The sequence below is a fragment of the Triticum aestivum genome, chromosome 2D, assembly GCF_018294505.1.
Source record: "Triticum aestivum cultivar Chinese Spring chromosome 2D, IWGSC CS RefSeq v2.1, whole genome shotgun sequence".
NCBI lineage: Eukaryota > Viridiplantae > Streptophyta > Magnoliopsida > Poales > Poaceae > Triticum > Triticum aestivum.
In genome coordinates this window covers 174,681,967-174,705,835 of record NC_057799.1, presented here as the reverse complement: position 1 = coordinate 174,705,835, position 23,869 = coordinate 174,681,967, and the positions used below count along the sequence as shown (strand labels likewise).

At 42.2% G+C, this 23,869-nt stretch overlaps 1 protein-coding gene across 1 annotated transcript; it reads left to right on the top strand.

Moving 5' to 3' along the window:
- The first annotated feature begins 2,027 nt into the window (after positions 1 to 2,027).
- On the top strand, positions 2,028 to 23,369 carry LOC123052412 (brefeldin A-inhibited guanine nucleotide-exchange protein 5). The gene is made up of 32 exons (XM_044475574.1): positions 2,028 to 2,342; positions 2,449 to 2,636; positions 3,686 to 3,807; positions 3,889 to 3,947; positions 4,432 to 4,489; positions 4,942 to 5,026; positions 5,125 to 5,331; positions 5,433 to 5,491; positions 5,623 to 5,692; positions 5,814 to 5,882; positions 5,960 to 6,082; positions 6,182 to 6,235; positions 6,321 to 6,409; positions 6,579 to 6,675; positions 6,779 to 6,877; positions 6,958 to 7,164; positions 7,312 to 7,422; positions 7,518 to 7,702; positions 7,785 to 8,408; positions 8,519 to 8,936; positions 18,506 to 18,745; positions 18,849 to 18,972; positions 19,090 to 19,238; positions 19,363 to 19,716; positions 20,222 to 20,388; positions 20,470 to 20,678; positions 20,781 to 20,944; positions 21,796 to 21,912; positions 22,022 to 22,158; positions 22,236 to 22,524; positions 22,640 to 22,735; positions 22,828 to 23,369. The coding sequence occupies exons 1-32, from the start codon at positions 2,228 to 2,230 to the stop codon at positions 22,888 to 22,890; spliced, it is 5,148 nt and encodes a 1,715-aa protein (XP_044331509.1). The 5' UTR covers positions 2,028 to 2,227; the 3' UTR covers positions 22,891 to 23,369.
- Positions 23,370 to 23,869: the final 500 nt, after the last annotated feature.

Sequence of the window (23,869 nt, the reverse complement as noted above, 5' to 3'; positions counted from 1 at the left end):
CCGTGTTGGAAGCGGAAGGGGCCTGGTGCGATGACACCTCCCCTAGCTCATCATGGGCAGGGGATGGAGGGGTGTGCTCGGCGGTTCTGCTGTCCCCCATTTTCAGGCGGAGGGAGCTCGTTCTTCGAAGACTCGTCACCAAGAAAGGCGCATTGCGGGCTGTATAAGCAGGTGGTTGGTCACGAGTCAAGGACAAATATTGGAAAACATGTTGTGCAATCAAGCTACGTACCTCCTCAACAGCGACTTTTCCCTACGCGGTTGCGGGAGGTCGTCCTCTGAAGAGTCAGAGAGCACAACCTTGTCAAGGGTGGACGACTGACTGGGTTGGTCTGCGGAGGCCTTTCGGCGCCTTTTGCGGGCCCGAGGAGGGTCATCCTCCTCGGCATCTTTGCATGTCGTCCTTTTCTTTTTTGGGGAAGGTAATCCTTTCCCATCGTCCTCCTCTTCCTCCTCACGGACGGAGGAGGCGTGGGTGTCTTCGGATCTGGCCTCCGAAGGATCTCGGATGCACAGACATTCCCTCCTCTTCGGCTCCTTCTTCTCCTTGACCGGGACCACATGTCATGCCTCCATGTATGTCTGTATTTTTTCCAGACTTTTTTGAAATGTAAAAAATATGATTTTTGTTGAATTTTGAATTTTCCAAAAACCGGCCTCCATGGAGGCGGAGCTCCAAAACCAATTTTTGATGGAGTACTACATAAATGAGCCTAACAACTATAGACCAAACACCGAGATGTAAGTAAATGCAACCTGGCTTTATATGTGGGCTCTGCTCAGCTACAGAGATGTTTTTTTTGCAAGGGCAGCTAGGGAGATGCTTGGAGTATTTTTTTTGAATGCCATTATGGCTTGTTTTATTAATTTAAATCACACTAACATCGTCAATTAACAACAATAAAATAAAGCTAGGGGGGTCATCAACCCAAAAACACTTCTCTGAATTACACTCCTGGGCTAGCGTATGTGCGACACGGTTCGCTTCCCTTGGACAATATGTGAACTGAACGTTGCCGAACGAGCTTGCCTGTATACATATGTCCTCGAATATTGGCGCTGCAGTTGTCGCAGAAAACCCCCCATTCTGAAGAATATTAATAACTTCTGAACAATCTGATTGGATTGCCAATTTCTGACACCCAAGTTGGTTTGCAAGATGAATTCCGTCCAAAACTGCTTGTGCTTCAGTAGTTGCCGCATCTATCGCGAAGGGAATGATCTGGGAGCCTGCTGCTAGAAATCTTCCCTTATCATCTCTAATCACCACGCCTGTAGCTCCAGAGCCCAAGTCAATATCCTTTGCATCAACATTTACAGAGATAAATCCAGTAGTCGCCCTCTTCCAGATACTCGACTTTGATTGGGACTCTTTACCTGATGCTTTAACAAAATTTGACACCAAAACTTGAATTGATAGCGCTGCATGTGACAAGGACTGCAAACTTTCTGTATGAACCGTCTGTCTTCTTCTCCACCAAATGTACCAAGCCGATGTCAAAATTGTTTCTTTTATGTACTTCACAGATGCTTGGAGTATGTACACCGCAAAACTGCAAATGTTTGATGAGGTGATTATAGCAAAATAAACCGTCGTTTTCTTTTGAGAACCCAAAATAAACCATCGTTTGTCGACGTGTTCTCCCGTGGGGCTAAGACTAGCCACAGTGGGAGTAACTTCGGTAGTAACATCGAGTCCAACTCAACAATTTTGCTTATGTGGCAATGAGTTAATGAGGAGAGATGTAGTACTAGTAACTTAGCTAGTTACTGTAACATCACATGTCCCAATGCAATATGAGTCTATAACATAATAAATGAAGCTTTGCATGTTACCACACTTATGTTACTACCCACTATTGAGATAGTAACATAAGTGTTACTACTCTATGTTACTACCCATTGTGGCTAGTCTAAACCTTTGCGCACACGCACCGAATCTTCTGTGCAGGCAGTCTGCCACTGCGTGGGAGGTCGTGGCAAGGCAAAGTATATTGCCGTGAAAGAAAATTTGGCAAATGGTCCTGGCGATCCGTTGAAACCCGCGATCGAGCGAGGCAAAACAGGTCGACGAGTGAGGCGCCCAGATCCAAACCCCCCCTCCCCTCTCTCTCTCCAGATCTCGCGTCCCCTCCCTCTCCTCGGATCTAACCACTCCATTTCCTCCCCACTCGCCCCGCCGCGACCCGGAGGAGGAGGAGGAGGAGGAGGGAGATCCGCCGCGGCCATGGCGGGCGCCGCGGGAGGCTTCGTCACCCGGGCCTTCGAGGCCATGCTCAAGGAGTGCGCCGCCAACCGCGGCAAGTTCGCCGCGCTCCAGCAATCCATCCAGTCCTATCTCGGTGCGTCCACGCCTCCCGCCCCCCCGCGCATTGGGATCCCGCAGCTGCGCCCGCGCGCGCGCCCGATCGGTGAGCAACTAAGCTCTGGTTTGCGTGTCTGTCGCAGATGCCATCAAGGGGGTGGCGGCCCAGGAGCGGCAGGAGGACGGCGCGCCGGCGCCTGTCACGCAGGTGCTGGCCTCGGCCGGGCGCGTGCTGGAGGGCACCCAGGCCGAGCTGGTGCTGCAGCCGCTGCGCCTCGCCTTCGAGACCAAGCACATCAAGCTCGTCGAGCCGGCGCTCGACTGCCTCCATGTAATGGCTGTCTCCTTTTCCTGCTCGTTGCTACCTGTTCACCTGCCGGAGGCTTGCAAACCGGAAAACGAGTTACATTGTTGTTCACCACCGTTGACGCTGCAAATGTGGTGCGGCAAGAGTGATCGTTCTCTACGGTAGCAAACTTGAATTGATCTTTCACTACAGCGGTAAGCCCCCGTGAAAGGCATTGGTCCTTAGGGTGGCGATGCGCTGTGTAGGGGATACTTTGTTTGTTAATGTGGTGATAGATGGTGTATTAGACGGTTGCTCATTCCATATGTCTGGAAGCATTACACAACCCCTTGCATTTGGCCATCTGGGTTTGGGATGTAAACAGGCTGTATACTCTTTTGACCAGCATAAAGTTCTGACCGACATCTAACATAGGCTATCATCATGTATGTACTGGATGTTGGACCAAACTTGGAGTCGGAGAGTAAAATCAGTACAGCTCCCTCTGTAAAAAAATATAAGAGCGTCTCTTATATTTTTTTACAGAGGGAGTACCAAATTGATTCATAGCTGAAAGGTTTTAGTTTACAAACTTAACAGAAGTGTTATCGTAACAAGACAACAAAACTTTCAGTTAGAAAAGACCACAAAACAGGCAAATGAAGATGCTTACTTCAGTTCTATACTTGTTATGTTGGTATAGTTTTGTTTATTTGGCAGTCCATTTGTCTGCTATTCATAAACATCAATGTAAATCTGAATATGAGCCCACAGCTATCACATATAGATATATGGTGTATACCATATCTTGTCCATATGGTATCCATTTACGGCCTTCCGTTGTGTTTGCTAGCTCATGATATGCTACACTGCAAAGGGATATAGACAAGTGTGTTTATCATTCTGCTTGTGCAGCATTCTAAATGAATACCCCAATTGCCGCTACGCGTGTAGCTATACTCAAGAATCACTCTAATATGTTTTTTGCCACCTTTGAAACATCGTGTAACCTTTCCTATTTACATTGCAATATCACATGAGACTTGCTGGACAACCTTTTCTGATCGGGCTGTTTCCATTTTAATAATTACCAGAAACTTGTTGCTTATGACCATCTGGAGGGTGATCCTGGTCTAGAAGAGGGTAAAAATTCCCCACTATTTACTGACATCCTGAACATGGTATGTGGGTGTGTTGATAACACCTCCTCTGACAGGTATGCATTACATTTAAGTTCATATCATGTTAGGTCACAATTATGCACAGGTACTGACATGAGTTGACACGTGTGTTGCAGTACTGTTCTCCAGGTCTTGAAAGTTCTCCTCAACGCTGTTGCTTCAAATAGGTTTAGAGGTAACCTTCCAGTCATGCTAAGCTCATTTTTTTACATCTATTAACAATGTGCTTATTATGCAAGTTAGAAGCTAATGCGGCTGTTTGGATAGGATCACTAAGCTATGATAGCATGGTATGGGAAAAAGTGTAGATTATTAGTGCTGTGTTGGCGTGTTGACCATGCCCCCTCCTGAAGCTCTATGTTCTTAACTCTGATCTGACATGAAGCTTAACTTTGTGTACAGCTAACCCCAAAATTTATATCTGAAATTGCATACTTGTTTGCTGCCATGTATTTTCTGTGGTAAATTAAAAGCATACCTGTAGTTATCTTTGTAGAAAGCCTCTAGGCAAACAAGTTCAAAGTTGGTATTCAATTATTACCTCAGCATAGTCAGTGAGGGGGTGTAAGTATTGCTGCTTGCAGCTGGCTTTCCATATGTAACATTCATGCGAGATGCTGTAGGGAATGCTTAGTTTGACACTTCTTATTGTAATGCAGTACATGGAGAACCATTGCTTGGAGTTATTAGGGTATGCTATAACATTGCTCTCAACAGGTATTTTTTTAGTATTCTTAACTCTTAAATCTTAACAGGTACTCTCTCTGTAAACTAATGTAAGACGTTTTTGCAGTTCAAATTGAACTGCAAAAATGTCTTATATTAGTGTACAGAGGTAGTAATTGTTACTCCCTCCGTTCCAAAATATAAGGCGTATTAGTTTTTCAAAAGTCAAACATGTGCATGTTTGACCAAGTTATTAGAAAAAATATCAATATCTATAGTACCAAATTTGAATCATCATATCCATCATGAAAGTATTTTCATATTTTATTTATTTTGTATTGTAGATGTCAATATTTTATTCTATAATCTTGGTCAAACATACACAAGTTTGACTTGCACGAAAATCGATACACCTTATTCTGGAATGGAGGGAGTATATTACATTTTCATGTTTGCTGTATTATGATTCTGATACATGCTTAAACTTTTTGCTGGTATTTCAGCAAGAGCCCTGTGAACCAGGCTACCTCAAAAGCCATGTTAACACAGATGATCAGCATTGTATTCAGGAGGATGGAGTCTGAGCAGGCAACTTTCCCCCCTGAACTTATATTAGCATTACATAGAAGAAAAATGGCTCATTGAAGGTTTTTCTTGGTGTTGATCTTTCTTTCTATATGTCTCAGGCTTCTGTACCACCTGCAAGTTCTGCAGTTAAAGACTCACCTTCGTCTAGCACAAAGGAGGACTCAGAAAATGGAGAAATATCCACTGACAAGCAGGATGAGGAAAAAACTACTCTTGGAGATGCGTTGTCCATGAACCGGGCTTCAGAAGCATCTCCAACATCTGTTGAAGAGCTTCAGAATCTTGCAGGAGGAGCGGATATTAAGGTAGTGAAATTGGACTGGGTACTTTTTAATCCTTCCATCAGGACAATCTGAACGGTTATATATTTCATTAGTTAGCTCTAATACGATGTTCCATTTTGAAGGGGTTGGAGGCCGTTCTTGACAAGGCTGTTGAACTCGAGGATGGAAAGAAAGTTTCAGGGTAGGTTGAACTTTAAATTGTGTTTAGCACTTACTCATATCCAGAATATTACTTCCTTGCATCATTCCTAGTGACATGTTAAGAGGTGGCAGTAACTTACTACCTTTGCCCCCCTTTCCTCTCTTTTCCAGCGGAATTGACCTGGATACAATGAACATAATTCAGCGGGATGCACTATTGCTTTTTAGGACTCTTTGCAAGGTTAGTGTTTCTATTGAATGGCCTACATGATGTTACTTTTATCAGACTTGACTAGAATATTCCCTGCAAAAAGAGACTTGGCTAGAGTATCACATGTTTTTTTTTCTTCTCATCCTCCTAGATGAGCATGAAAGAAGAAAGTGATGAGGTTGCTACCAAGACAAGGCTGCTGTCACTTGAACTGTTGCAGGTTAGTTTACATCGTGGAGGTTGTTAATATTTTATTTTCTTTGTTTAGATGATGTCTGCTGATTCTTTTATCTGCAGGGATTGTTAGAAGGAGTCAGTGATTTGTTTGCCAAAAATTTCCACTTCATTGATTCAGTTAAAGCATACCTTTCCTACGCTCTTCTCCGGGCATCTGTGTCTTCATCTCCAGTTGTTTTTCAGGTCATTTTTATAAATTTTCCCTTGTGATGCATACCCTTGTGGCATGATTATATTGATAGATTCTTCTATCATTTTAAACCATCTTTTCTTGTTTGGCAGTATGCTACCAGAATATTTTCAGTTCTTTTGCTTCGGTTTAGAGAGAGTCTCAAGGTAAAATTTCCATCAGAAGAACTGACATTTTTTGCAGCATTGAATTTCTTCTGGTATCCTGACCTTTTTTTGGAATACTATGCAGGGAGAAATTGGTGTTTTCTTTCCTTTGATAGTCTTAAGGTCTCTAGATAGCTCTGATAGCTCCCTCAGTCAGAAGTCCAGTGTCCTTAGGTGATCCCTCTTTCTTTATGGAACCTTATCTTGGTGCATAATAATGCATAAACATACAATGCGTTTGATCCAATTTTGTCTTCTTTATCTTTTATTTGTTTTGCTGACATAGATCATCTTCCTGCCTATATATGTCTGATGTTGTTCAATTGACTTGTTTTTCAATTAGAATGCTGGAAAAAGTCTGCAAAGACTCACAAATGCTTGCGGATATGTTTGTAAATTATGATTGTGACATTGACGGGCCAAACCTTTTTGAACGCATGGTAAGTACAAGGAAGATTGTTTTGTAACCACACAGGACTGGCATGTCCTCAAGTTTGTCGACTTGTGAGTTGTGTATCTGATTGTTCGTACACTTCTTATCAGGTTAGTGCTCTGTCAAGAATTGCACATGGATCTCAAAGTGCTGATAGGGCTGCAGTTGCTTCATCGCAGACAGTTTCTGTAAAAGGATCATCTATTCAGGTTACTATTATTCTGATTACTCAAAAATTCTTCACATTTTCTTATGTGACACTAATATAACACATAAATCTGAATTGCAGTGCTTGGTCAGTATTTTGAAGTCATTGGTTGATTGGGAGCAAGCTCGAAGAGATTCCTCAAATCACGGGAGCGTTGCTGAATCTCATGATGACGGTGCTTCTGCAAGGAGCTTGGCAACTGATGAGACGAAGGTCCAAGAGGATGGTCGCAATCAGTTTGAGAGAGCTAAAGCTCACAAATCAACAATGGAGGCTGCAATTTCAGAGGTGGGAGGCTTGCTGTTATTATTTGGCTTCCTTTACCTGATGATACTTCTCAAATACATGTAAATGGTTGTACCAAACCTGTTGTCCTAGTTTTGTCTCGCTGCACTACTGATTGTAACTGGCCCTTTCGCCCCTTCTATATTACAGTTCAATCGCAAGCCAGCAAAGGGGGTCGAGTATTTATTGTCAAATAAGTTGATTGAAAATAAGGCATCATCTGTAGCTCAGTTTCTCAAGAGCAATGCCAGCTTGGATAAGGTGATCTCATGGAATTTAATGTTATTTGTGCTGTTGCAGTTATTGGTCAGAGTGATGTGGCTAACCACTAACTTTGATGAGCTGTAACTTTGCAGGTAATGATTGGTGAATATTTGGGACAGCATGAGGAATTTCCCCTTGATGTGATGCATGCTTATGTCGATTCCATGAAGTTTTCGGGGTTGAAGTTTGATGCCGCAATTCGCGAGTTCCTCGAAGGATTTCGCCTTCCTGGGGAGGCACAAAAGATTGATCGCATAATGGAAAAATTTGCTGAGCGGTATGCATTTGTAGAATCTTAATACAGTTTTTCTTTGACATTTTCTATTGTGGTCCTCAAATAACTATGTGATGACTTGCAGGTACTGTGCTGATAACCCCGGGCTCTTTAAAAATGCAGATACTGCTTATATTCTTGCTTATGCTGTTATAATGTTAAATACTGATGCACATAATCCAATGGTATGGCCTAAGATGTCAAAATCAGATTTCGTACGTTTGAACACTGCGAGTGATGAAGAGGAATGTGCTCCTAAGGAGCTCTTGGAGGAACTTTATGATTCAATTATCAATGAAGAGATAAAGATGAAAGATGATCTTCATGCGGCAAAAACCAGTAAAGTAAGACCTGAAATAGAAGAAAAGGGTCGCCTCGTCAATATCCTCAATTTAGCTCTCCCAAGACTGAAGTCAGCAAGTGATACAAAGGCAGAAAGTGAAAAAATTATTAAGCAGACCCAAGCAGTTTTCAAAAACCAGGGACAGAAGAGGGGTGTTTTTCATGTTGCTCAGCAGGTTGAGCTTGTTAGACCAATGCTTGAGGCTGTAGGATGGCCTTTGCTTGCAACATTTTCTGTAACTATGGAGGAAGGTGACAACAAGCCTAGGGTTGTATTGTGCATGGAAGGGTTTAAGGCTGGTATCCATCTTACTCGTGTTCTTGGGATGGAGACCATGCGCTATGCTTTCTTGACATCCTTAGTGAGGTAAGAAAATTAACCCTTTCTATTTATGAATATGCACTGTTTATTTCTTTATTTTTCCCATTTAATTATATGGATGTAATGGTGTCGTTTCCTTCATTAACCTTTTGCAGGTTTACATTTCTGCATGCTCCCAGGGAAATGCGTAGTAAAAATGTTGAGGCATTGCGAACTCTCCTTGCCTTAGCTGACATGGATATGGATGCTTTGCAAGATGCTTGGACTGCTGTTTTAGAATGTGTCTCAAGACTCGAGTATATCACTTCAGTTCCTTCAATGGCCGCAACTGTTATGCAGGGATCAAATCAAATATCAAGGGATTCTGTAGTTCAGTCACTGAAAGAGTTGTCAGGGAAGCCTGCTGAACAAGTGTTCGTAAACAGTGTAAAACTACCAAGTGATTCTATTGTTGAATTCTTCGATGGCCTATGTACTATTTCTGCTGAAGAACTTAAACAGACACCTCCTCGTGTCTTCAGCTTGCAAAAGCTTGTTGAAATAAGCTACTACAATATGGCACGGATACGTTTGGTATGCTTCTGTCTATATCATTGTTTGCATTATGCTTCCTATTGTTCTTTTAGCAATTCTTGTGTTATTTCATGAGACTTAATTTTCAGTGACATAGTGAAGAGATAAATAAGTAGGTCAAAATTGCTTACTTTCTTACTATTATATGCCATTGTAGAGGATGCTTCATTGAATCAGGCAATATCTTCATTCTGTGAATTTTTTTTTTATTCAAAGAAGAACTAACTTAATTTTATATTATGTTAGAAAGACCTGCTTATTTTTCATTGGGAGCATTATGGGGGCAGGGGAGAGTTGAGACTGGTTTATTCAGAATTGTTTTTGTTTAGCCATTGGCCATTGGCCATTCAGTTTATGCCCATGTAAACTATAGAATGACCCTAATTTATAAATATATGAAGTTGCGCATATGCACCTAATTGGTGAGCGTCCTTGAATTTTACTCAACTGACAGCCTGAACACCTAATTTTTTAAGTCCTTCTGGATGAAGGGATGCACCCCTACCTGATTTTTTTAAAGAAATATGCTGTTTTACTGAAATATACAATCGAACTGGGTACAATCTACTGGAATCTCTAGGGCGTGCTGAAATCACAATTTACTATATAATTGGAGGTGATTACTGGGTACCACTGCAAACAGGTTCAGTAGGGTTTATTTTACCATTCTGTTTAGGGTCACCGTGCTCAGCCAATTGTCAGATAGCCATCTTTCCCTTCAAGAAAAATAGGAAAATAAAAAGAAAATGCACTGTGCTGAGGAATTTTATCAATTACTTGATGGAGATGGGCCTGCGATTGTGTGCGGAGTGAGCAGATACAGTAGCATATGCAGCCACCTCAGGTACAGTCTTGGAGGTTGGTGGCTGGTTCGGCAGGAGATAGGGGGCCACACCTGGGTTCAGTCCTTTCTGTGGTATACCACATGTGCACTGGGAATGGTGTGCAGCAGTGGAGCGAGCACATGTGAATGGTCTGCGTTGGGGGGATGGCGTCCCAAATAAGTGGGGGAGAAAAAGTAAACTTCATAGAAAATGTGTGGGGGAAGTTTGGGCCTTTCTCAAATATATGTTTGGCAAGTGGTAGAAAACACCACAGCTTATGTGAAGCAGCACAAAGTTGTGGAGGAGCAACTTCACCTTGCTGCTACAATGTGTGCAGCACAAGTGTTGGAGGAACAACTTCAACGTTCTGCACTAGATATCGCTCTAGAGGCGAATATAGGCCGATAGGGCAGCAGGAGTGCAATCGAAAACTCCTAGAACGCTAGATCTAGTCCAAGATCTTAGATAAGAACACCAAGTTCTATTATAGGTAGTGTGGGTACATAGTCTCCCTACAAACTAGAGGTGAGGACCTCTATTTATAGGGCTTTGGGAAACCTACACATACTTCTACTTATGGCTAGAACACTCTAGAAAACATTACTTAAGATTCACCATTCTATTCACAGCTAGAAGACTCTAGAAAACTATAGCTAGGGTTGAGAAAAGAAAAAAAATACTAGACTACAATAGAAGTATCTAGAAGTAGACAAACAGATTTGACATATGATTATATTTTTATTTTCCTTATCTATTGTTCCTCATGTGGCCATGTGGCGGGCCTTGGAGAAACACAAAGTCCCAGCAACAAGTGTTCGAACAAGTGATGTCGACATTGATGACTTCCCGATTAAGATAGGACTGCCGTGGTGATGGATGAGGTCACAAGGGATATATAAGGAGATATCCCATGGTGTATGCTCTTTGCGGATGATGTGGTGCTAGTTGACGATAGTCGGACGGGGGTAAATAGGAAGTTAGAGTTATGGAGACAAACCTTGGAATCGAAAGGGTTTAGTCTTAGTAGAACTAAAACCGAGTACATGATGTGCGGTTTCAGTACTACTAGGTGTGAGGAGGAGGTTAGCCATGCACAGGTGGTGCCTCAGAAGGAGGACACCTTTCGATATTTGGGGTCAATGCTGCAGGAGGATGGGGGTATTGATGAAGATGTGAACCATCGAATCAAAGCCGGATGGATGAAGTGGCGCCAAGCTTCTGGCATTCTCTATGACAAGAGAGTGCCACAAAAGCTTAAAGGCAAGTTCTACAGGACGACGGTTCGACCTGCAATGTTGTATGGCGTTGAGTGTTGGCCGACTAAAAGGCGACAGGTTCAACAGTTAGGTGTGGCGGAGATGCGTATGTTGAGATGGATGTGTGGCCACACGAGGAGGATCGAGAATGATGATATACGAGATAGAGTTGGGGTATCACCAATTGAAGAGAAGCTTGTTCAACATCGTTTGAGATGGTTTGGGCATATTCAGCGCAGGCCTCCAGGAGCTCCAGTGCATAGCGGACGGCTAAAGCTTGCGGAGAATGTCAAGAGAGGTCAGGGTAGACCGAATTTGACATGGGAGGAGTGAAGGATTGGGGTATCACCAAAGAACTAGCCATGGACAGGGGGCGTGGAAGCTTGCTATCCATGTGCCAAAGCCATTAGTTGGTCGCAAGATCTTATGGGTTTCACCTCTAGCCTACCCCAACTTGTTTGGGACTAAAGGCTTTGTTGTTGTTGTTGTTGATTGTTCCTCATCATTCTCTCATGGTTGTTTGGAACTCGCCCTCGAGTTATCTTCATAGAGCGCTTCTTCTGGATGGTAGAGGGTCAAGTCCGCAACATTGAAAGTGTTGGATATACCCATGTTGCTTGGAAGATCTATCATATAAGCATTATCATTTATCTCCCTCATGATAGAGAAGGGCCCATACTTTCACTGCCTAAGCTTCCCTTTAACACCTAAAGGCAGCCTCTCTTTTGGGAGGTTGACCATCACCTTGTCCCAACTTGAAATGATTTTGGCCTCCTTTCGCAATCAACAAGTTGTTTATATTTCTGATTTTGTGCTTCCAAAACACCACAGATCTCTTCAAATAACTCAGCGTAATTATCAGCAAAGGACAATGCTGATTTTGAGTTTCCCCTTGATGGTAGCTTCACCAGGTCCACCACATGTGTTGAAACTTTAGTGTAGACAATGGAAAAAGGACTCTTTCATGTGGATCTATGCTTGGGGTTATTGTAGGAGAACTCTGCAAGAGATAAAGCCAAATCGCATCGTCCCTTTCTTTCTCCACAAATGCAACGGATCAGATTACCCAAAAACTTGTTCACCACTTCCTATCCATCTGTTTGTGGATGAGCAGTGCTAGAAAATTTGAATTCAGTGTTGAATTGCTTCCACAAAGTGAGCCAAAATGCAGCAAGAAACTTGCTATCATGGTCTGAGATGATGGATCTTGGAACTCCATGAAGTCCACTTCTTGAAAGAATAGGTTTGCCACATGATGAGCATCCGTTGTCTTGCGGCATGGGATGAAATGAGCCATCTTAGAGAATCTGTCCACGACCGCAAACACAACATCACTCCCTTGTTTTGTTCTTGGCAAGCCCAAGATGAAGTCCATAGAGATGTCCTCCCATGGAGCGACAGGAATAGGCAAAGGCATGTATAACCCTGTGTTCTGGACTTGGCCTTTGCTTGTTTGACATATAGGGCATCGCTGAACAAACTTTCCAACATCTCTCTTTAGTTGTGGCCAAAAGTAGCGAGCTTCCAAGTTAGCGATAGTCTTTTCCCGTCCAACATGCCCACTAAGATCACTTGAATGCAGTTCTCTAATTAGTTTGTCACGCAGAGAACTCCTTGGGATGCACAAACGTTCATTTTTGAAGAGATAGCCATCCTGCGCCAAATAGTCATCACCTAATGGCTGGCCCCTGATGTGCTTCACCCAAACATGGCCAAAGTCTTCATCATCCTCATACAACTCCTTTGTTTCATCCATGCCTGGAAGTTCAGCCTCAAAAGAAAGAGGCATGCACGACGACTCAAAGCATTGACCACTCGGTTAGTTGTCCAAGATTTATGCACGATGAGATAGTTAAACATCTCCAGATATGCTGCCCATCTTGCTAGCATGCGGTTAACATGCTTTTGATTTATGAAATGCTTCGAGGATTGATGGTCACTATAAACAATGAACTCTTTAGGTAAGACTTCCCAAGTTTTCAAGGCTCTGAAAACGGCATACAGTTCTTGCTGATAGGTACTCCATTTCTGTCTAGCTTCACTTAACTTCTCACTAAAGAAAGCAATGGGCTTCCTTTCTTGAGATAGAACAACTTCAATGCCTACTCCACTTGCATCACACAACTCAAAAGTCTTGTTGAAATCAGGTAGCACCAAGACAGGAGCTTGTGAGAGTTTTTGTTTAATCTCATTGAAACTAGCTTCAGCCGCTTATGTCCATTGGAACCTTCCTTTCTTCAAACACTCAGTAATTGGTGCCATGATAGTGCTGAAATTCTTCACAAATCGCCTATAGAAAGTTGCAAGGCCATGAAAACTTCTTACCTCAAAAATGGTCTTCGGAGTTGGCCATTCTTGGATTGCTTCAACCTTAGAATCATCAACACGAATACACATGTTATGACGAATCCTAGGAAAAGAAGTTGTGTTTGCAGGAAAACACATTTCTTCAAGTTAAGTAGAGCTCATTTTCCCTTGGTACTTCTAGCACCTTCCGAATGTGATCAAAGTGTTCATCCCCATCCTTGCTATAGATCAAGATGTCATCGAAATAGACCACAACAAAGTGGATAAGAAGGGTCGAAGTACTTGATTCATCAAGTGCATAAAGGTATTTGATGCATTTGAGAGTCCAAATGGCATGACTAGCCATTCAAACAACCCTTCTTTTGTCTTGAAGGCGGTTTTCAATTCATCCCGAGGTCTGATACGGAGTTGATGATATCCACTTCTTAAATCTAGCTTTGTGAACACTCTTGCTCCACTAAGCTGATCCAACATATCATCTAGACGGGGAATAGGGAATCTATACCTTGCGGTGATCTTGTTAACGGCTCTACTGTCCGTACACATGCGCCAAGATCCATCTTTCTTGGGCGTGAGCAGGGACCGGTACAACACATGGGCTAATACTTTCTCGAATGTGCCCCTTCTGTAGCAATTCTTCCACTCTCTCCTTCAATATGCTCTTTTGGGCTCATTCGATAGTGTGGAAGATTAGGAAGACTTTCTCCTGGAATTAAGTCGATTCTATGTTGAATCCCTCTCATCGGTGGTAGGCCTTGTGGCTCCCCAAGTATGTTATGAAATTCAGCTAATAAGCCATGTACCTTTGCCGGAATTTCAACAGTCGGGTGCTCTTCTCCTTTTACAATAAGTGCAGCACACAAATCTGCCTCCTTCAAGTCTTCCATAAACTCATTAGAGGTGTGGGAGATAGTTAACATTCTTTTCCCCTCGTCCTTAGCGATATTACCGTCAGTTTTGTTTGGTAGAATAATGATCTTTCTCTTGTTCCAAATGAAAGAATAAGAATTTTCCTTGCCCTTGTGTGTAGTATCCACATCAAATTGCCAAGGTCTCCCAAGAAGAACATGGCTGGCATCCATGTCAACCACATCGCACAACACATTTGAGCGATAATGCTTGCCCAAAGGAAGTGGCAGGTTGCATTGTTTGGTGGTCCTCATATTCACTCCTTTCTTGATCCACCCAATAGTCTAGGGGTTTGGATGATCATGAGTATCAAGCTTTAAATGGTTCACTAACTTCTGGGAGATAAGATTCTCGCAGTTGCAACTATCAATCACTAATTTGCATACCTTGCCATTCACCGTGCATTTGCTCTCAAATATTTTCTTCCTTTGTGTCGTCAGGTTGTGGTGTGGAAAATAGGAGATGCTGAATCACACATACCATCTCTTGACCTTCTTCTTGACAAACCTCTTGTCCCTCTACATCTTCAGATTTGTATTCTTCCTCATCGTCTTCACCATCATGGATAGTTGTGTTAACAATTTTTTTTAGTGGGCAACCACCGGATATGTGTCCCTCTTTACAACATTTATAGCACTTTGGGCCTTCATTTGCCTTACCCTTGCCTCTAGTTTGCTTCAGGATGGGTCGTTTTGCCTTCGGTGTAGCGGTCTTTTCTTCCACTCTATTATTCTGGCTCCTGGACGAGCCTTCGGTATGGGGATATGGAGGATATGGAGCCTTAGTTGTCTTTCTCATCCTCACAAACCTCTTGGCCTTCAAGACTAGAGCTTGTGCTTGATCAATGGACCAGATTTGTTGCATCATCAATCGATCTTGAATAGCATCATTGAGACCATTGATGTACCTTGCAACTTGTTGATCTTTAGTTTCAGCAAGGTTGCACCTCACGTGTAGCCTTAGAAACTCCTCCGTGTAATCTGAAACAGTCCTATTTCCTTGAGCACAATTTTGGAATTGGATAAATAGGATCTGGTCATAATCAGCGGGTAAAAATCTCCCTTTCAAAAGACTTTTCATTTGCCGCCAAGTTCTCACACGAGGTTCTCCTCTCAGCCTGCGTTCGTCTTGAACGTGATACCGCCATGCACTGGCTCCTCCTTTCAGCTTGTACGTGACCAAAGGAACTCTATGATCTTTCGGAACCTCCATGACCTCGAAGAAAGTCTCCACTTCATATAACCAATCAAGGCACCCTTCAATATCAATATTTCCATTAAGTTGGGATCTCAGCTTTTACCTTGTATGTTTCCCTTGCATATGTAGGGTTGGGTACTCTCCGATATGCATAGAGATCAGGCTCTTCAAGGGCATCCTCATATTCTTCATCTTCAGAAGCTTCAACATAAATTGGCCTTCTTGAATTACGCTGAACTGCACGTTGTTGTGGTGATCTTGTTCCAAGATTACCTCCCCTTCTTCGTCGTTGAACATCTTCTTCTTTAGATGAATCTTCTTCATTGGCAGCAGGGGAACACCCTTTCTTATCATCTCAACCAGCTGGTCAAATCTCCGATTAAGATCTTCACACAGCTCTTTGATTTGTTGTTCTGCAGCATCCATCCTCTTCTCCAATTGCTCCATTGCTTGCTGCAGCTTTTTCTCAAAGAGAACAACAAGAACTTGTATGGATCAATGGGGCTCTGGTACCACCTGAAGCAGCACAAAGTTGTGGAGGAGCAACTCCACCTTGCTGCTACAATGTGTGCAGCACAAGTGTTGAAGGAACAGCTTCAATGTGCTGCGCTAGCTCTAGAGGCGAATATAGGCCGATAGGGCAGCAAGAGTTCAATCCAAAACTCCTAGAACGCTAGATCTAATCCAATATCTTAGATAAGAACTCCAAGTTCTATTATAGGTAGTGGGGGTACATTGTCTCCCTACAAACTAGAGGTGAGGACCTCTATTTATAGGGCTTTGGGAAGCCTTCACATACTTCTACTTATGGCTAGAACACTCCAGAAAACATTACTTAAGATTCACTATTCTACTCATAGCTAGAAGACTCTAGAAAACTGTAGCTAGGGTTGAGAAAAGAAAAGAAATACTAGACTACAATAGATGTATCTAGAAGTAGCCAAACAGATTTGACATATGATTATATTTTTATTTTCCTCATTTATTGTTCCTCATCATTATGCTTGCATTGCACACATTAGCAGTAGTAGATATGCAATTTCTGAGGAAAAATGGGTAAAGGCGCACATTGGTGCCAAGGGAAGAAAAACTGCGAAGTGGAAAAACCTAATATTATTCTCTAAGAATTTTTGCCACAGACAGAATACAAAGATCCACAACAATCAGAATGCATTATGGCATGTGGCATTGGAGCAATATGATATCAGCACAACAATATTTTTATTTATCTATACAATGATGCAGATATATAAATATGGTCGAAAGGAACAGTGGAACACAAATATTTTCGTTTTGAACAATTGTTCATCCTATATACCTAAGTAGTTGATCCCCACTAACTCTAATTCTTTCAACATGCAACTATGCCAACTCACCATGTCACCATGCATGGGAAAAGGCCCAACTTAACGCTCACCATTCATGCTACTCATATTTAATAAATATTCTACAACTATATAATAATCAAATACATTAAATCATGTATTTTAGTTTCAAATTTTCATATTGTAAGTGTGTGTTCAGGAGCCCTCCACAGCCACGAAATCCATGACTCCATAGCCACCAGTCAGCAGCCAGCTTCTCGCCTAAAATCCTGGAGCGAGCTAACCGTTCGGTTCACTAGCTTCTGCTCCTGAGGTCAGATTGGGGTTGTTCTGAACTCTCACCCTCAAATAGACGGACGAGGTACTTGGAGGAGGCAGAGGAGGTCGGGGACAAGCTCGTCGATGCAGCCTTTGTGCTCCGGTGGTTGGGGACGGCTTCGAAGAACTCCGGTCGGGGACGGCGGGGTCGAGCTCCGGTCAGAAGGGAGGAGGAGGAGGGCGAGCGCGGTGGTGGGGAGGGTGGTCGCTGGTCCTCGTGCCGGTTGGGTGCTCGTGGCGGCGCGCTAGGGTTCGTCGCAGGCGTGGAGGGGAACGGGCGAGCAGTGGATCGAGTCGAGGGAGGAGACGAGCGCTGCCTCGAAGCGGTACCTACGGTCACTTCGCGGTGGCAATCAGTCGTAAATTCAGCCAACTCGCTTCCCAGTTTTTGTGGAGCTTGAGTTTTCCAACTCCTCAACTCCATCAAATTTGCACGCGGCGGATCGCCAACTTCTCTCTCCCATAGCCACGATTGGACCATTTGGCTCAGCTCCTGACCTGGAGTCGAGGAGTTGAGGAGCCGGAGGGCTCCCGAACACGCCCTTAATCTAAATACTAATGTTTCATTCAACCAAATCTAGTTGAAATACTTGCGCATAATTCTTGCAGCAGCACGGAGGGTATCATCTCTAGTGTTTTGGACGTCTGATCCAGTTAGCAAGTGATGAAACGGACATTTTCACCCAGTTACAGTAGGCCAAACAATCCAGTGTTTCCTTGAGTTTGTTTTTATGCACCAAAGTTTTGCAAAAAGCGTGAAAAGATTCAGTGTGTTCCATTTACCCAAATGTTTGTGTACCTGCTGGAGCCATTTTATTGGCCTGCATCTAAACGCCAGTCTATCAACCGGATAGAAGGGCCAGTGTGCACATCAACATCAGGGATCTTTTACTGTTATGGGTTGTCTCGAATCCTAACACAAAATTCTAATTGTTACTAGCACAATGCCCATGTGTTGCCACCGAGCCATTGGCTTATGAGGTGGTTAAATAACGTTGGTGTCCTTGTTCCCGTTGTGTGATTTACGTTTAGAAAAGATAGCAAAAATATGGTAGAGACATGCATCGTCAGAGAACTTCAAATGACCATAATAGGTTGGGAAAGAAACTAAAACAAAATTTATTTTGAGTTGAAGTCACACTTTTGTGTTTGTTATTTGTGCCTTTAAAAAAAATTTGGTCTCACATGAAAGTAGTGTATTTGTTTATTTATATGATAGATCCCACATGTAAGTTATATTTGTTTATATGTCTCTTGGAAGGTTGCTAGTTCCACATGTGGGGATGCGTGTGTTTGTTTATTTGGAAAGGATGGTGGACTCACATGTGAACTCACCACCAACTCCAATCTTTATAAGTAGGAAAGATTTGTCATGCCATGAAAGTAGTAGGCCTTTGTTGCTAATAACTTGCCATCTGTTTGTGTACGTGTAGGTGTGGGCCAGAATATGGTCGGTGCTGGCTCAGCATTTTATTGCTGCTGGGAGCCACCATGACGAGAAAGTTGCTATGTATGCCATTGACTCACTGAGGCAGCTTGGCATGAAGTACTTGGAGCGTGCGGAGCTGAACAAATTCACATTTCAGAATGACATACTGAAGCCTTTTGTTATTTTAATGAGGAATAGTCGCAGCGAAAAGATCCGTGGTCTAATTGTCGACTGCATTGTTCAGGTATGTTATTATGCACATTCTTTTGACAATCAATGAAATCTAATGATATAGGCTTTTATACCAAATAGTGCTCTAAGTAAAAAAATGTTGTATGAACGTGCAGCTGATCAAGTCAAAAGTTGGTAGCATAAAGTCAGGTTGGCGTTGTGTGTTCATGATATTCACTGCAGCAGCTGATGATGAGAACGAATATATTGTTGAAAGTGCTTTTGAAAACGTCGAACAAGGTAAGTTTTAGAATAACCTATATAAATGCATGGCTTTTCCCGCAACTTATATGTTGACAGTATTGATTTTTTTCCCTTCCCGGCTTAAAATTTGAACTGAATGGATGTGCTTTGCAGTTATCTTGGAACATTTTGATCAAGTTGTTGGTGATTGCTTCATGGATTGTGTTAACTGTCTTATTGGTTTCGCCAATAACAAATGCACTTCTCGGATTAGTTTGAAGGCTATTGCTCTCCTACGTATATGTGAAGATCGTTTGGCAGAGGTTGGGACAATGAATACCCTTCGCTGCAAATAAACTTTTTGCAGCCCCTGTTATTATCTGTAGTTCTGTTGCACTCTTATTCATTGAAATGACTTATCTTTCCCTCATCCATTTCTTTGTATAGGGGTTTATTCCTGGTGGTTCTGTTAAGCCTGTTGATGTTCTCCCAGAGGCCAATTTTGATGTGACGGAGCATTACTGGTTTCCTATGCTTGCTGGCTTGTCTGATCTGACCTTAGACTCTAGACCAGAAGTTAGACATTGCGCTCTTGAAGTTCTGTTTGATCTGCTGAACGAGAGAGGACATAAATTCTCTTCTCCCTTTTGGGAGAGCATTTTCCATCGTGTACTCTTTCCTATATTTGATCATGTGAGACATGCTGGAAGGGATGGCCTTTCTTCTGGGGATGATTGGCTTCGTGATACTAGCATTCATTCTTTGCAGTTAATCTGCAACCTTTTCAATACTTTCTATAAGGTAACAAATGCCTTCTCTGTCCTTTCACTTTAGTTGCTTAATGGAAATCATTTGTATCTTCGGAACATCAATATCATGAAAACTTTTGATGTTAGGCTTCTTTTGGTTCATAGGATAGGAATAGGAAAACCATAAGAATTGAGAATGACATGTATCTGAATTGCTGTAGGGAAAGAGATGTCACTTGATTCATAGCATAGGCATTTTTTCATTTTGTCTAGGCTAATGTTTTTTTCCTTTGAAATGAGAAGGATTGGTTCCTAACCTACACAGGAATAGGAATCTATTCCTACAAACCAAAGGGCTCTAAAGGATTTTTTCCTACAAAGTTCCTATTCTTTAAAATTCCCTCAAAATTCCTCTAAACCAAAGAAGGCCTTGGTATATTTACTTCATGTTTGTATCCATAGTTGACTTTGTATATTTTAGTTGTCTACTTGTCCTGCACGTAGTAGAGATACTGGAAAGTTGTTTGGTTGGTTATCATCTCATTGTGATTTTTCAGGAAGTGTCATTTATGCTTCCACCTCTATTGGGCTTACTGCTAGAGTGTGCCAAGAAAACAGACCAAACTGTAGTCTCAATTGCTCTGGGAGCTTTAGTTCATCTAATAGAGGTTGGTGGTCACCAATTCAGCGATGGTGATTGGGAAACACTACTAAAGAGTATTAGGTATGTTTCTCAAACTCTGTTCCTACTAAAATGTATTCTAGCTTTTGTCTTTCATATATTAATGTTGCTTTAACATTGCAGGGATGCATCATACACAACACAACCCCTTGAACTCCTCAATTCACTAGGATTTCAAAAGACAAGCAATCAACAATTACTTTCAAGAGAATCTGAGACCGATGCTAGTAGTTACCATGATATCAGGGAAGGAGAAGCATCAATAAGTAATAATGGCGAACAGGAGGGTCATCAGGAAACAAGTCCACGGATTGGATTGGAAAATTCAGAAGGTAAGTAAGCTAAAGTGTTTCTCTAGTTGTTTTATGCACCCAGCAATACTTTCACATGAATGGAATACTGAAAATTCTACACAATATGTTCCACTTATCTAGGTTTGCCATCACCATCTGGGAGAGCACAACCTGCAGTCTCCCCATCTAATCAAACCTTTGGACAAAGATTTATGGGTAATATGATGGGTAATCTTTTGGTCAGAAGTCTTACATCGAAACCAAAGGGCAAAATGGACGATGTTGCTCCGCCCTCACCTGCAAAGGTGCATGTTCTTTCCTCTTGCCAATGTTATTAGGTGTCATTAGCCTATGATATGAACATTAATAGATGACATGTGCTGTAGGCGTCATTAGACATATGCCTGTAGGCATCTGTTGCTTGCTATATCTATCTGCGCATTAACCATATATTATCACAAAAGTGTGGTAAATAAATTGGGTGTTTCTGTGTTTCACACAAAACATAAGTTTTTGGTTTTACTTGTCGACAACCGAGTTCATTCGAACAAGGATAGATGGAGTTACATAAAATATTGAATAATATACTGTAAATTGATACGTTTAGATACTTTTGGAATGTTACTGCCTTGTTGCCGTGCTAGGCAGTTTTATATACTGTGAATCCTAATCAGTATGGGATCAAATAAAATTTGAGGCTTTTATTTTTGTGTTTTTCTTCAACTGATATGCTATCCATTTTATATCGATGTTCTCAGCATCACTGTTTTTGAGTCGCGTGACTAGTCATCAACTATTCGATGAGTCGCATTGCCAGATGTCGACTCAACCTCTCGTTAGTTGCGACTAGTCGATCGGCCAGGCATGACTCGTCAAGAGTCGCTACCCCCGAACGACTCGTCGACTCATCGACTCGAAAACCTTGCTCAGCATCTGTGACTATAGTTGTAACCTGCCAGAAGTCATATCTGTGCTAGACTGAGCTGGCATCCATGAAGGAGCTGTTCACCTATGATTCAATATACTGAAGCATATTAGGCTATTAGCAGATACAAGCAGTGAGCTTAGTTTGGAACCTTGGAAGTACAAAGTGTCATTTTCTTCATGGTTTGCTATGTTATTTCTATATATTTAATTTGCCTGCTTGTTGATCTAGACACCTGAAGCTGATGGAGCCGACAAGACTGAAGAAGAAGAGAACCCTATGATGGAGACTGTTAGAAGTAAATGCATCACTCAGCTGCTGCTACTTGGGGCTATTGACAGTATACAGGTAACAGTTTGTGCTTTATAGATGGATACTAGATCTGAATAATTTATGGTATGTTCAGGCATTGCTTCTGCTGATATATTTAACTAGTGCCGACGGATGAACTTTACAGAAGAGGTATTGGAGCAAACTGCAAGCTACACAACAGATCGCAATTATGGATATCCTGCTCTCGCTACTAGAATTTGCTTCTTCATATAACTCACCATCGAACCTTCGGACAAGGATGCACCATATACCGCCTGAAAGGTAATGCTTGAAGACTACATATATTTTAGCTTCCCAAATTAATGTTTCTAACATTGGGAACTTAATATCATGTGTAGGCCACCACTAAATCTTCTTCGCCAGGAGCTAGCTGGAACTACTATTTATTTAGAGATTCTACACAAATCAACAGTGCACAATGGTGCAAATGGCTCATCTGAGGAAACAAACGGATCTAGCGTGGAGTCTGATCAACAAGAAAAGCTCAGGAGCCTGGCAGAAGGGAAGCTCGTTTCATTTTGTGGGAATATTTTGAAAGAAGCGTCTGATCTCCAGCCTAGCAACGGGGAAACTGCTAGTGCGGACATACACCGTGTACTTGATCTACGTGCACCTGTTATTATGAAGGTAATAGTACATCTGGATTCTGATATACATAGGGCCTTTCCGAGGTTTTCATCCTTTTGTGGAGAAATATTCTGTTCCCATAGTTTGATTTTTTTTGTTTTGTTTTGCATATCAGGTTTTGAATGGAATGTGCATCATGGATGCTCAGATATTCAAGAAGCACCTAAGAGAGTTCTATCCATTAATCACCAAACTTATCTGCTGTGATCAGGTATGTGTGGTTTTGTGGCGATAAACATATACTCCACACATGGAGTACTAGCTATAGCAGTACTGGAGCTTTAATCTGTGCTTATGTTTCAGATGGATGTTCGTGGGGCCCTTGGCGATCTTTTCAGCAAACAACTTACTCCACTCATGCCCTGAGTCCTGGTCAAACTCCTCCCTGTTGCAAATATCTTTCTTACTGGAGTATATTCTGTATCAGCATTTTTTGCACATGGTGCACCGAGGGAAGCTTCACGTCCTCAAGGCGCATATCTGCTTTAATAGTTACATCCTAGGAGGTGAAGAGTTTGTAAGCTCGAGATCTGTAAATTAGTATACAAGTTTTCGTAGATGATGTGAGTACAGATATCATGGAAAGTAGCTTTGCTTGTTGCAGCATGCCATTTTTCCTTGGTGAGTTGCTGTAATTTATGTGTTATTTTTCCGTGCCTGGACTGGAGGGCCATGATTCTATCATTCTATACACAACTAGAGTTGAGACGATGGATATGGCATTATATGTGTACATTGGTCAGCACATTGTACTTGGTGCCTGTTGTTATGTGGCAAGACTAGATTACTCATGGTAGGGCTTTGTAGGCTGCATTTAATAAAGTTAAAGTCCAATCATTGTTCCACTATCTGATTCCGAGATTGTTACAACATTGTATTAGGTCATTGGTTTCTTTTTATTTGACTAACTTTTTGCCACTAGTATCAGTTGGTAACAGTATGATTGTGCCTTTTCCCGTGTGCGTCCTGTTTTTTTTTAGCATCAGTATATACACGCGCATACACTTACCCCTGTGAACGCACACACGCACACCCTACCTCTATGAGCACCTTTGACAGACTGAGCCGGCATATCATCTTGAGATTTACAAAGTCACCGTAGGCGCCTCGTTGTCGACGGGAACGTCTCCTCCCACTGAAAGCGCATCGCTGGAAATCCTGAAATAAATCAAGGAATAATGCGAGCACCAGGATTTGAACACTGCTCCACTGTCCACCTAACCATCTCAACCACAGGTTGGTTCGCGTGTGCGTCCTGTTTTGCGATACGTACCATCTCTGCCGTGGTTAATGCATTCTTCTTTTTTGGAAAGCAGATAGAGCTGTGTTTGGATACGAAGTATTT

What these genes read in the sequence shown, in the direction of transcription:
- LOC123052412 (XM_044475574.1), top strand. Translation starts at nt 2,228, where the DNA reads ATGGCGGGCGCCGCGGGAGGCTTCGTCACCCGGGCCTTCGAGGCCATG. An exon ending in CATCTCCAGTTGTTTTTCAG is followed by an intron (nt 6,083 to 6,181) that starts GTCATTTTTATA and finishes CTTGTTTGGCAG; the next exon opens with TATGCTACCAGAATATTTTC. An exon ending in GTGAAGATCGTTTGGCAGAG is followed by an intron (nt 19,239 to 19,362) that starts GTTGGGACAATG and finishes TTCTTTGTATAG; the next exon opens with GGGTTTATTCCTGGTGGTTC.